Source organism: Eutrema salsugineum, unplaced genomic scaffold (assembly GCF_000478725.1).
Source record: "Eutrema salsugineum unplaced genomic scaffold, Eutsalg1_0 scaffold_13, whole genome shotgun sequence".
Lineage (NCBI taxonomy): Eukaryota > Viridiplantae > Streptophyta > Magnoliopsida > Brassicales > Brassicaceae > Eutrema > Eutrema salsugineum.
Window position 1 is genome coordinate 1,845,499 of NW_006256885.1, and position 13,412 is coordinate 1,858,910.

General features: G+C 32.9%; 2 protein-coding genes across 2 annotated transcripts; both read right to left on the bottom strand.

Moving 5' to 3' along the window:
- Positions 1-444: 444 nt before the first annotated feature.
- On the bottom strand, positions 445-939 carry LOC112088878 (leucine-rich repeat extensin-like protein 1; the record flags this gene model as incomplete). The annotated part of the gene is made up of 1 exon (XM_024159230.1): positions 445-939. A coding segment is annotated over one exon (495 nt), but the record flags the coding sequence as incomplete, so codon positions are not given.
- Positions 940-1,645: 706 nt separating this feature from the next.
- On the bottom strand, positions 1,646-4,539 carry LOC18024157 (AP2-like ethylene-responsive transcription factor PLT1). Its single transcript, XM_024159785.1, has 9 exons — positions 4,422-4,539; positions 3,904-4,342; positions 3,716-3,798; positions 3,566-3,574; positions 3,375-3,463; positions 3,231-3,304; positions 3,090-3,140; positions 2,926-3,002; positions 1,646-2,474 (listed from the first exon to the last, which is right to left on the bottom strand). The coding sequence occupies exons 1-9, from the start codon at positions 4,537-4,539 to the stop codon at positions 1,684-1,686; spliced, it is 1,731 nt and encodes a 576-aa protein (XP_024015553.1). The 3' UTR covers positions 1,646-1,683.
- Between the last annotated feature and the right edge of the window lie 8,873 nt (positions 4,540-13,412).

The window sequence follows — 13,412 nt, forward strand, 5'->3', positions numbered from 1 at the left end:
TTTGAAATGCATGGGTGATATTTTTTTGGGGTGTAAACAGTAAAGCAAAAATGGTGGTTGTTTTTCTTATTTCTTATATAATGGTATAATTTTTTCACATTGATAATGAAAAAAACATCGTTGATTGTATATTATTGTCAATTAGTCTGAATTGGAATTTATGATTTTGAAAAGTAATAAAGCAGTCCTTAGCTCGATCAACGAATACAGTTAATTTATTAATTATGTTTAGTCAAGAATTTTGAAGTTACAGATCAATTGAAAAGAATCAATAAAATACAACAAAAAGGCTAAACAAAGTGATAATGCATGGATGATGGATCAAACTTCACTCATTCTAGGCGAGCAAAAAAGCAAAACGTGATTGAATAAATCGCAGAAACCTCGGGGAAATTAAGAGACATCAAAGACATTACATATTTAATGCACTTCTGTCTTAACGCTTCACAACAACCACCACCATGATTTTGTGGGAGGTGGTGGTGATGGATATCTCGTATAATAGAAGGCTTTGTAAGCTTGAGGAGGAGGAAGATCAATCGGCGTAGGAGGAGGAGGAAGGTCGTCGACAGGAGGTGAATAAACCGGACTAGGAGGAGGAAGGTCGTCAACCGGAGGTGAATAAACCGGACTAGGAGGAGGAAGGTCGTCAACCGGAGGTGAATAAACCGGACTAGGAGGAGGAGGGAGATCAGCAGGAGGAGAATAATAGACCGTAGATGAAGAAGGAGGAAGATCAGGTGGAGGAGAATAAACCAGACTTGGAGGAGGAGGAAGATCAGCCGGTGGAGAATAGACCGGAGATGGAAGAGGAGAATGTAGCGGTTGGTAGTTGGTGGGAGTTTGCAGGAGCTTACGGTTGCTGTTGGCTTCACCAAGTGAGATTAGAGTTACCAAGAGCAAAACTAGGGTCAAGGAAAGTCCCTTGAGACACCATTTTTAGTGGTCTTGTTCTTTGTACTCGATGTTAATGTTAGATCTTAATTAATTTAGCTTGACTATGTTTATAATCCATTGGAATTGCTTTCTTACTTAGAGGGTTCCCACTAACTTTTAAGATGTTTTGGATTGTAGTTATTTCGTATAAAGTATATATTGAGCCGGCTTCAGTTATAAATTTCTCTTCTTTACTTATTGAGGCCTCCCTCTAAATAAGTTTTGTAAAGTGGTATTAAAATATCAAGAAAAAGGTTGTTAGTGTGGATTCTATACATCTCGTAAAAGAAATTAATATTATATGATACATATTTGTTGAATTGGCTATTGCTTCTGGAAAATAAAATGAACACCTAACTATTTTACATTTTTACTAATTGTTGACTTTTTTGTCGGCTCGCTTCAGTGTGGATAATATATAAGAACTAGAGAAACATACATACGAATTACAAGTTTGGAAATTAGTCAAAAGGGTTAGCTTTAAACAAAATTTGGGTACTCTTGAACTTGATTGAGTACCCATAAAACCCTAACCCTCGAGAACCATTTAACCACCGAGAATCATCACATTCGCCGTCAATTTTAGAAAGAACCGCTTGCGTTACCTAAATTCTTCTACCAAAAGTCCCTTCTAGATTGATTCTATTACTTCCAAGGAAAGAAAAAAAAAAATCAGAATAATGACGAAAATTTTAAATAGTTACTATGTTGACCTCTTTCTTTGTGCCGCAAGAAACAGATCCCTTTTCATTCATTCCACATAGTGAAAACACCACCAGGATTCGACCCTTGAACAGACTCACCGGTCCAGCCACCATATCCTCCGGTGCCATCACTCGAAGGCATATCGTAATCTGTTTTAACGGTTGGGAACTCCTCGGTCGATCCAACGGTCGAGCTCGACCCAATACCAATGCCGTGATTTCCAAGAAACGCTGCAGTGTTGTAGCTCCCACTAGAGCTGCCTCCATTGTTGCTGTTGTCAACGATGGAGGTGGACACAAGGCCATGAAGCAGAGCCGGATTGCTATGGAGATACGCGTTGTAGAGCTGCTGTGAGTTCTGACTCGATTGTTGCTGCAAGTAATTGTTGGTTTGTTGGTGAAGATGAAGCTGCGTCTGGATATAGCTATGGTGATTGAAAGAGGAGGAATCATGAGCATTGTTGTTGTTGTTGTTGTAATGAGAGATGTCATTGTTCTGAAGAGATAGAAAAGGCTCTAATGGTTGTTGAATACTTAGAGGGTAAGGTTGAAGCTGAAGCCTTGATGATGAGCTGGAGCCAGAGCCTGAGCTCGACCCAACACCGTATTGGAAACTTGACCCAAGGGCTATCATCTCGGCTTCGCGTTTTCTTGAAGATTCAAGAGCCTGAGCTTCTTTGAGCCGCTTAGCCGCACCTCCTCCTATGGGAAGAGTACTGCTCTCTAGGATGGCTTTCACGTCGTACCGGTTGATCTCGAAGTTGGTCACTGCGTTGAGTCCTCTGAACTTTATCGCGGCTATATCGTAAGCTTCTGCTGCTTCTTCCTCAGTGCCTGGACAGAACAAATCATTTTGTTAGCGTAAGATAAAGGTTTGAAGAACCTTGTGTTAAAACATGCCGATTGTAAAAGTTATTTATTTTCAAACAAATTAGTATGTTTCTATTGTATTTTCAATGATGCCTAAAAACTTTTTTAAAGGTTTGCAGAATAAAAGTTAAAGGTTAAAAATATATATATATATATTTGCCTTTATCTAAAAAAAAAAACAAATTAGTATGTATATGAATTAGGGTTTTCTTAATTCACTTTGATTTAAAATTGTGGGTTCTAGATAATCTGAGACGACTCTTATGGTTTGCTTTGCTCTAATTTTTTTTTTTTAAATTTATATGTAATTTTCTTTAGCTCATCGACTTAAACTGTAGGTTCTTGATAATTTGAGACGACTCTTATATGGTTTGGGTGTCAAACGCAGTCTAAGATGTAATAACAAAGTACTTACTAAAGGTTCCCAAGTAGAGATCTTTGTTTCCGGCGACTCGACCAATCCTTGCTTGCCATCTTCCATGTTGGTGATGCCTACATATACATATGACAGAGTAAATATTTTTAGTATATGCTAATTACTATAAGACGAATATTATGTGAATTACTATACATATAAACCTTGTTACTCCTCGATACATAGAAGCGCCTCGTGAGAATCCGCTACTTTTCCTGTGATAAACGCACACATAAAGTTGCTATTATATTAAAGAAGTTTCGATTTATATGAACAAGTCCCATTGAAAACCACAAACAAAACACCTTCTAATAGCAGCCACGAACTCTTGTCTCGTCATGTGCTTCATTTCCTCTACTTCTTTCTCGTAGTTAGTAATCTGATATATTAATTAATCAAATATTAGAATCATACAAGAGAATATTCCACGAAAACATGAATTAACATACCGGGAAATTAGTAGTAGTTGAAGGACCCCAGTACTTAAGTGCAGCTAGATCATATGATCTTGCTGCTTTGTCTTCTTTGTCATACCCACCTATACCAAGAATTTGATTTAACTTATTTTCCGTAAAAGAAAAAATATATGTATGATTAATCAACGATTATGGTAAAGAAGAATCCAATTCGATGTACTCACCCAAGTAAACTAGAGATTGTTTATTGATCCCCAAGATTTTACGCAGCAAGAACAAAGAATGAAGAAAAATATATAAACATAGTTAGAATATATGAGCCAAATCAAAGTAAAAGACACGACCTGATCATTAAGTGGAAAAAAATTACTTACCTTGTCTTCCTTTCCTAGACTGGCCTTCTCTTCTACAACTATTATCCCACAGGTGAGCTTCATATCGACCGGTCCATCGATGCCTAAACATAATCGAACCAAAACCATACACATCATTAAAATCCAATATAAGATCACAAAATCTTTAAAAAAACAATATTACTTGAGTAATGAGTCACATAAATAACCTTGTGACACCACGATAGATCGAGGTTCGTTGTCCGAAAGTGTCCAAAGCCCGCCTCGGCGTGGCCGTCTCAACAACGGCTAATGCTCCACCGCTAGTGTTATCCCCGGTGGTCTCGGACGGTGAAGCTTTGGCAGCAGCGTTATTACCACCGGTGGTCCCCATGGACAAAGTGAGTGACTGTAGATTGTGAGCACTCTCCTGAAGCTCATAGCTATTATTAGGAGTATTGGAGTCACAAGCTACGACGACGTCGTTTGATTGGACGGTAGGCATCAAGCTATTGGTGTGGAAGTAGTAATCCGAGTCGTTGTAAGCTACGAGGTGGTCGGATTGATTTTCTCCCGGTTTGCTCACACCGAGAAAATCAGCCACTTTTGGAATCTCTCCTCCTTCATCTCCTCCTCCTCCTCCACCGTGTGGATTGATCATATTCCACTCTACAAACATACAGTTTGTATTTGTTTTGTTTACAAATATGCACAAAAGAAAAGCATATATGTAGTATATAGATATTACCTTGTGTTTGAAAAGGGTTGTCCATATGGTCACTGACCAAGCCAAGATTGTATTCATGAGGAGGCAACGAAGAGTGGTTTGGTGAAAGAGGGAAGCCAAGCCAGTTGTTAGAATTCATTTTCCCTTTTTGAGTCAAATCTGTTTGGTGTGTTTTGGTTAATTAGTCAATCACTTTATTGCTCCTACCCACTTTGGTATGATCAATATACCAAGCTCTGCGCCAATCAGAGAAAAAAGAAAGATTCAGTAATCAAAGATTGGGGAAAGAGAAATTAATGATCAAGACTACCTTTCAAAGATTGGAGAAGATGTTTATATATATATATATATAGAGAGAGAGGTAGATTTTTTCTGTTTTATATATTGCCAAAAGCTTTCTATCTCTCTTTCTCTCTCTAAAAGATGGAAACTCTGATAATTTTAGGGTTTTAACAAAGGAGAAGATATTTCTGAGAGATGAATATGAATATAGAGGAAGGGCAGAGAAGTTTTTAATTAAGGTTTAGAGAGACCCCTTTAGTTATATGGATTTTAGCTCATTAGAATATTATTTTTCGAGAAGTTGATATAGTTCGATGACTACATATAATTAAGCACTTTATATATATGCTTATTGTTTTTAACTACATGATTAGTGTTGATAATTACTATTTTAAGAAGTTCAACTGAGAATTTAAAGTGCACTATCAGATTCAAACCTGGTATACAGGCTTAAATTGTTTAGTACAAAAAACGTTCAGTCTACAATTCTCAAACTCTAGTACATTATTTGAATCTGAATTAGAAAACTTTTACATACCAATAAACTACAAATCATAAGGACAACGTTATCTAGATGTATGAATTGTTTAGAACCTTAAAAGTTTCCTCACGAGTTAATTAATAAACTAAATTAATATACCATCATGTCTCTAGAAAACATGTAAATCTTAAAAATATGTTTTATTTTTGACTAGGATTAAATAGGTATTTGTAACCAAAAAAATTACATTAGATTTTGAAAACGACACCTAATTCCAAACAATAGAAATGTTCTAAAACCACAATTATATTGAAACGAATAATCAGCAATGAACTATATATAACATCGCAAGAGATTAGTTAAAAATACTCTAATAATTTTTATACATGTATATAAATATTTTTTAACATCTACACGTCTATGCAATTTGATTTTAACAAAATTTATGAATATAACCAACTGAGTTGTGGGCTAGTGGTAACATTTGTATCCTTTAAAAGGTGGATTCTTGTTCCTTAGATCGATTCTCGGTTGGGATGAGATGGTATATTTTTTCTTATAAGGATATATCTATTGGCTAGCTAGTTCCAAAGCTAAGTAGTTTACTAAGTGTCTAAGTCCGAACTTTTTAGGGATCTTCGGGTATACCATTATTAAAACAAAAAATTTAGAACAACATTTTCTTTAAAAAATATATAAAATAATAATTTATTAGCAGTCTCAGTTTCATGTAGTAAGACAAAACCTAAGATTCCAACCGGAAAAATCCAACCCTAAGAGGCAAACTAATTTTTACTCTTAATTAAATTATTAATAGAAAGTTTTCTAAATGCAGATTTAACTCTCTCTCTCTCTCCCTCAAACCTTCTCTCTCTAAACCCCACTAGGATTATGGGAACTCACGTCCTCGTTTAATGCGATGCATGACTCCTCAAAGCCCAGCATTCCCACACTCTGCAAATCATCTCTTAGCCTTAATTACCATTTGACCATTCTACGTAAAATCTCTCTCTCTCTCTCTCTCTCTCTCTCTCTCTCTCTCTCTCTCTCTCCCTCTCTCTCTCTCTCTCCATTTATGCATGTTGAAGCGTACGTCTAGTCTGTCTACTGTCTACGTATGTAACATATACATGCATACATTTACGTATGAATCACCTATATTACAAAAATGGCCTCTCCTTTGGGATGGAACACAAGATTATGAATGAAAGGTACTTTCAGAAAGACAATTTACAAATTACAGCAAATGGGCTACCGTACGTAAAGAAGCGATAAATTATTGTACATCCCCGAGTTCTCTATTTTGCATGTGTACGTTCATGGAATATGTTAAGAGCTAACTAATTAGTATTCAAATTATATTTGGAAAGAGATACAGTAAAGTGACATTTCGTTCAAAGAAAACTGGCATAAAAGGTGTCGAAGATAAAAATATCTTCATCTAATCGTTTATATATAGTTTTTTTATTTTTTCATGGAGAAAAGAAAAAAAATTAGAAATAAAATTCGTAAAATTGGTGGGGGGATTTGCTTTTGTCTCCCCGAGTAAAAATCTGTTGACCGCTTAATCGGTCTTCGCACCCGTCAAAAGGAGGAGTCTTTATTAATAAATTATTCAACAATTTAAACACAAACATCATATTAAAATTTAAAAGTTATTATTGCTTATGTCCTTTGCACTCTAGGAGATTGTATTGTGCTAGGAGCCAGCCCTTTTGTTTAGTCGCATGCCTTTGTGTCATCCATTAACATCTCTCTCATATTATATCAATATGTACGTATTTTAAAATGTATAAATGTGAATATGCCATGTGCACCAAACATGATTTCACATGTGAAATTTTGTTATGTGGCACATACACATTTTAGTATTTAAATAGTATTAAATAGTGATCAGATTATACTCAATTAGGAATCTGTAATGAAAAATAGGTATACCGTATAACCAAAAATACTACTGTATATATATATATATTTTAAAGTACATGCATCCAGTGGCGGAAGGAGCATGTTAGGAGGGGTGCAATTGACCTAGATAAAATTCAAATTTTTTATAAATATTTATATTTTTTATGTAAAAACTAGATATAATTTTAATAATTTAACTAAATGGCCCCATAAAATTTGTTTAGAATACATTATAAATTAAAATTGACCTCTGTAAATTTTTTTTCTAGCTCCGCCACTGCATGCATCTGCTTTATGTTGTCACACACTCGCAATATAACCAAAATAGATCTTCGTCGTGCGACTTCATTTTACTCTACTGTCTTATTTATTGAAAGTAAAGGGATTTTTACATTTCAGTTTTTTTTTTTTAAATTAAATATCGATTCAAATGTTATTGATACATTTTACAAAAAGAAAAAAGATGATTAGCTAAAAAGTAAGAATAGACATCTTGGACTGAAAATCTTTAATAATAGCACATGTCACATGATACTAAAATAACAAATAAAGTTATCAAATCAAATACAGATTAAAATAATTAGTACTACATATATACCAAAATCCAGCAGGTGTAGGTCTGCTACATGGAAAGTTCTTATTCCACTTTTTAGATTTTGCCAAATCTTTCTCTCACTTTTATTATTTATTTCAATAAAATTAGAAATCTATCTGTGAATATGATTTCACAATACTACGAATGAGCAGTAAAAATTAAAATGGAAATAGAAAGCTTCCTTTTATGGCTTTCTACCAGACTGACTAGTGACTACCACTCAGAGTTTCGGTCTGCCAAGAGTCTAAACCCAGAAGAATAATCAGATGACGAAATGACAGTGATCTTACATATGAACCGTACATTCGAAAAGAGTCTTCTAAATTAGATATAAATGAAGAAAATCTAGAACACTCTGTTACTTTTTATATGACTTTTTGATATCAACTAAAATCTTGAAATTTCTTACAATTTTTAACATATGAATAAAGAAAATTAATAAGCTGAAAAACCAGGAAATAATTGAACGATAACCAAACCGTATATATACCGGAATGTCTACTTTATTCCAAAAAAAAATAGTTAAAAACTTTCCATGGGAAATATTATACACAAAACAGCTGAAAATAAATCGGTAGCTTTAAAAGGAGTACAAAATATTTTGTGAAAAGTTGGGATTTAAGGTATTCAATTTGATTAATTTACTTATATAAGTTCAAAAAGATAAAGACAAAAGACAAAAGTGCACATGAGAGACAGAAATCAATGAAATACCAAAAAAAAACAAAAAAAAAAGAATAAAAACGATTTAAATAAATAACTTAGTCGCGCGGAAACAAGTGAACGTTAAACCCTAGAAATTACAGTGTTACTACTAGTGATCAAAGCTTCATTCGGTGGTCTCGTACAAGAAAAATATATAGGAAACAGAAAGTTATTAATAAAATATATTTTAACAAATAATAAATTTATTTATGGAAATAAAGAATGCTTAAAAAAAAAAGAACTTACAGAAAATCGGAAGAATTGGGGGGGAAGAAAAGAATCTAAGAGACTGTGTTGGGAAGGGTGACGAGAATGTGCAATTTTCAGACTAATAAAGTCACCGGCAATTCTCAGTTGATACTTCTCGATTCAGAATTTTTGCGGCCGATTTCTAATTTTCTTCTCATACTTCGCCGCTACGTGGCTGTAATCTCAGTGCAAAATCTTTTAACAGAAAAAACAATCTCGGTGAAATTAGTTCTTCTAGTTAACACAGACACAAAATATATCACTATGACACTATCTAAGAAGTTCAGTTTTTTTTGTTTTTAATATAATATATATAAACTGTTTTAATGGTGAAAAATTGAAAATTCATATATACTTTTTTTTTTCTTATATCTAAACAAAATAAATTGGAAAGAAGAAACCTTATCTATATGAATTTTAAAAGTGTAAATTAATTTATTTCTAAACATTAATAGGCTTACATGTAATAGAGGATGATATAGATGGCGTTCTGATCTCTAGTGTGAAACTGGTAATACTGAAAATTACTAATTTAAGACTATTTGGTAGAGGTGATTTATGCTTTAAATGATATATCAGTGATTAAATATGAATATCGAAAGAGATTATCGACTGAAGGACTAGAATTTTGAATTTCATTGGTTAAACGAGACGAGAGTAAAAGAAACTTTTTTTTTGTGGATATCAAGTTGACGCCATACATCCGAATCTATTGCCACTAACACTACTGTTTAGTGTTTCGCTAAAATTTTAACATCCGATATTTCTAAGGACAATAGAGATTATTTTTGGCTTTTAATCTCCCGATTTTGCCAATGCTCATTTATATGTTCTTATTTTTATCCAAAAAATGTTATAAACTAATAATAACTACGATCACTCATCGATCACATATACTCATGAAATGGGATCATTGATTTTTGCTTTGATCGAAAAAATGAGATAATTGATTAATATAAAAACTCACTGATATTCCAATACTTCGTGTTTCTAAGCATATTAATGGCGATTATACCTTATGTCCTTGATGAATTTTATGCATGAAATATTGTGCAAATGTTTTAGTTATTAACCATTAAAAAGCGTATGCGAAATCCTAAATGCAAGTGTTAACGTATATGATGATCAAATGGGAAAGAGAGCCGCCCGAACTTCTCAATCTCCCGTATACTATTTGATGGTATGATGTTGTGGTTTTGTTTAGTTAATCACAACCACCAAATCATTTTGCGTTTACACATAAATGTGTATGCATATAAACGTCAACAAGGTGAGTTGGTTGTTGAAGCCTGCGATTTATTTTTAATTAGTTTGGTATGATGTATATCTATAGGGTCCTGAGGATTAACTTTCAGAGATTAGTTAGACATGACTATAAAAAGTAAAGAAAAAAAAAGAATAAAAACTGAGGCCTTTAACCATTAAAAATGAATATATATATATATATATATATATATATATATATAAAGTGAGGCATAGACGTTAAAATCACGAAAACCGGTGGCAATTTCTTGGAGGTAAAAAAATGAGAGAGAGAGAGAGAGAGAGAGAGAGAGAGAGAGAGAGAGATCAGTCACGGGAATCTAGAGAAAAGCTTTGTAGAGTTTCCATGGTGAAATGTGGTGTGGTGTGTGGTGGGAGGAATAGCCGGAAAAGTGCTCGTGTCGCCTCGAGATGAGTCTCCTTTTTCACCATTTATCTATTCTTTGAATTTCTTCATACTATACATATATATATATATATATATATATCTTATCTTGGGGTTATTTTCTGTGGTTACAATGGATTTGAACTAAGTAGGGTTTTAAGAGATAAGAAAAATATAAGATATGGGGCTTTTCTATATACGAGAACGAAAGACATACATATATGATATACCGTATACGTTGTAAGTTTTTTTTTTTTAAGCAAGGCATGCATATATATATATATATATATCAAGCTAATAATTCTTCTTTTTTTCAAAAAAAAAAAGGTGAGCTTCCACATAGGGTTATGTCTTTGTAAAAACACGAGACCGCATAATATTATCAGGGATGCTTTAATTAGTTGTCTGTAACTCGCTCATATAAATATATACTAGTATACTGAATGATCCCAAGAAAAGACCCTATAGGTTAATGACTATGTACAATAGAGTAGTATACAGAGGCATGAGCGTGGCGTTTGTGTTTGTTGTTAAGTGGTTCAATAGTTAAGATTTGGAATGTTATATCGTTCGAATGTTCATTTATATATTGGCCTATATAGGTGGTCGGCTAATTAATTGATAGATCTTGCCGTCTTGGTTCATTTATAGTTTTTTTCTTAGTCACAAGGAGACCGAATCATCTAACATATATAGTAACAATGTTGACCATATGTAGATACTGCTCTGTGAAATGAATTGGTTTTATAACTTAGTAAAAGTTTTGGTTCATGGTCTTGGTCCAAAAATTGGGTACTATTGATAATACATAACATAGTTTCACAAAACACAACTTATTTCTACACTTAGTACGTACTTGTACCACTGTCCCAGTATACTACCCACATTGATCAGCATTAAATTTGTTAAAATACTGCATCAGCGTATAATATACCAATTTTATCTATAATATAAACGGAGATGATTATAGTTAGATAATGATGTCGTAGAAACATTGATTAACTTACTAATTTTTTTAGTGACGCGCACATTTATATTTGATCTGTGTAGAATGTACATGTAAATTACAAAACTTGGATCAGCAAAACCCCATCTATAGACCAATATTACTAAATAAATGTTATGGGTTATATATTTTCTTTTTGACTCATGGACTAGTTTATCTATGTAAATAATCTTAATATTTATTTTAAGTTTATAGAGGAGTTCTTGACTTTAAATAAATCATCGGCTGTTAGCTATTCCATAGTACTATATTGCCATTAATTAACTTACTACACTTGTACTGTATTATTAAATTGAAAATCAAGTAAGACAACGAAGGATATAGATTTTCGTGAATGTAGAAAACCAAGGAATCACATGAAAGATATTTCATTTTTGGGGGTAAAGAAACACATCTAATACTATAAATTATTAAATTTTGTCCTTAAAAACCTACCTTTTTTTATTCTAGCTATAATCGACGTAGAACCACAACTATTTATTTATCAATGGGTACGCACAGCCTTTAGTCTACGCTACTCTCATATACACCAATAGTCCGATATATAATAATAAAGACTAAAGAGAGTAAAAGAATTAATTCATGCTCTAGAAGAAATCCGATAAAAGTAGGATGCTTACTATCTCTCTATATCTTAAAATTTTGTGATTAGAAAAATTAATGAAATGCGTACATGACTTATATTTCTTTATAGTGCTGCATTTGTTAAAGACGACTAATCTAATATCAAAGTAATAATAGAAGCAACTAAAAAAAAAAAACAGAAACTTTAACAAACACATGAATGAGATTTCTTTTCTCCGGAGTTAGTAATATTTTTATTAATTTGTTTAATATACGTTGTTTAAATATTTGTTAGCAGGTATTCTAGTTTGCAGTGGTAAAATCAGAAATATTGAGGTTTTGTTCGTATGTTAAATGATTTGATCAATCATACCGACTTACCGAGAATTCGCGCGTTTTCTTGAATCTTTCTATTAAGCCCATTTTGGTCTAACCACATCACTTATTTGTATCTTTCTCCAAGCCCATTTATGCCCAAATAAAACTAATTAACCCATTTACTTTCTAGTGGACAATATTTTCAATAAGGCAACAACCGGGTTAACCTTGAGTGTTGGCAATTGACTCTATGTCATGCTAGTGAAACTTGTTAAGTTACAAGCTTTGATTGGCCTTCGAAAGCAAAGATTTTACCTTTTCCAAGAAATCTACTTTGATAAATCCTCTGGTCTACTTCTTTTTTGGTCAGCATGTTTTCTGCTCTATTTCAAATGTTTATAACACAGAGGTAGATCATATCGCTTTACTGTCGTCGATTAATGCAGAAGCAAAAAAATGAGTGTCTCTCAGTTTACCCTTACTTGAAGTTGATACTTCAACGAGTGAAACCTATTACATGGGCAATTTAGTATCTATGATCAATACTTATGATTGATATATATATATATATATAATCTATTAATCTTCGTATAATCATTTGTTTAAATTATCGACCAATCCGGCATAATACACATTGACGTTATGACAACAGTAAAATCACACTTTACAATCGTTGCAAAAATTCTTCAATAGTTTTAAGTTTTAACTGGTTTGACAGAAAAGCATAGATCATGCATTGAAAACTTTCAATTAAATAACGTACATAAATATCAAATATCTAAAAAAAAAGTTTGAACCTAATATCTATAATAGTGAGACCAAACATTTTTCTTTTGCTCTCTCAGAAGTATTTAACTGTATTTCATTCACACAAGCCCTCGTAAATTCCCACCAAGATTTCCATCTCCCACCAAGAAACCTGTGGTCAATGATATAAGTTTTATGCCAAAAAAAAATTATATATAAGTATTCGTTCCCACTAAAGTTATTTTGAAGTATTAAAAGTAAATACTGATATAATATATGAATGTACGTGTACATGACTTTGAAGAGGCGATTGATATTTAGAGACTATGGTCTATAAAAGTAGTGGAGGGGTTGCAGCCTTTTCATCAGCTCCAAAACTACAGAGTCACGCATTTAGTTATGGAATCACATATTATTTTCTTGTTAAAACTCAATATATTTCAAATAATATTAGTAGTGAAAGACTAAGAAATTGATAAAAATTAGAAAGTAATTACATGAATAGTAAA

Excerpts from the sequence above, each read along its gene's own strand:
- LOC18024157 (XM_024159785.1), bottom strand. The coding sequence starts at position 4,539 with ATGAATTCTAACAACTGGCTTGGCTTCCCTCTTTCACCAAACCACTCT. Across the intron at positions 3,141-3,230 it reads TTCGTGGCTGCTATTAGAAG|GAAAAGTAGCGGATTCTCAC; the intron begins GTGTTTTGTTTG and ends CGTTTATCACAG. Across the intron at positions 3,003-3,089 it reads ATGTATCGAGGAGTAACAAG|GCATCACCAACATGGAAGAT; the intron begins GTTTATATGTAT and ends ATGTATATGTAG.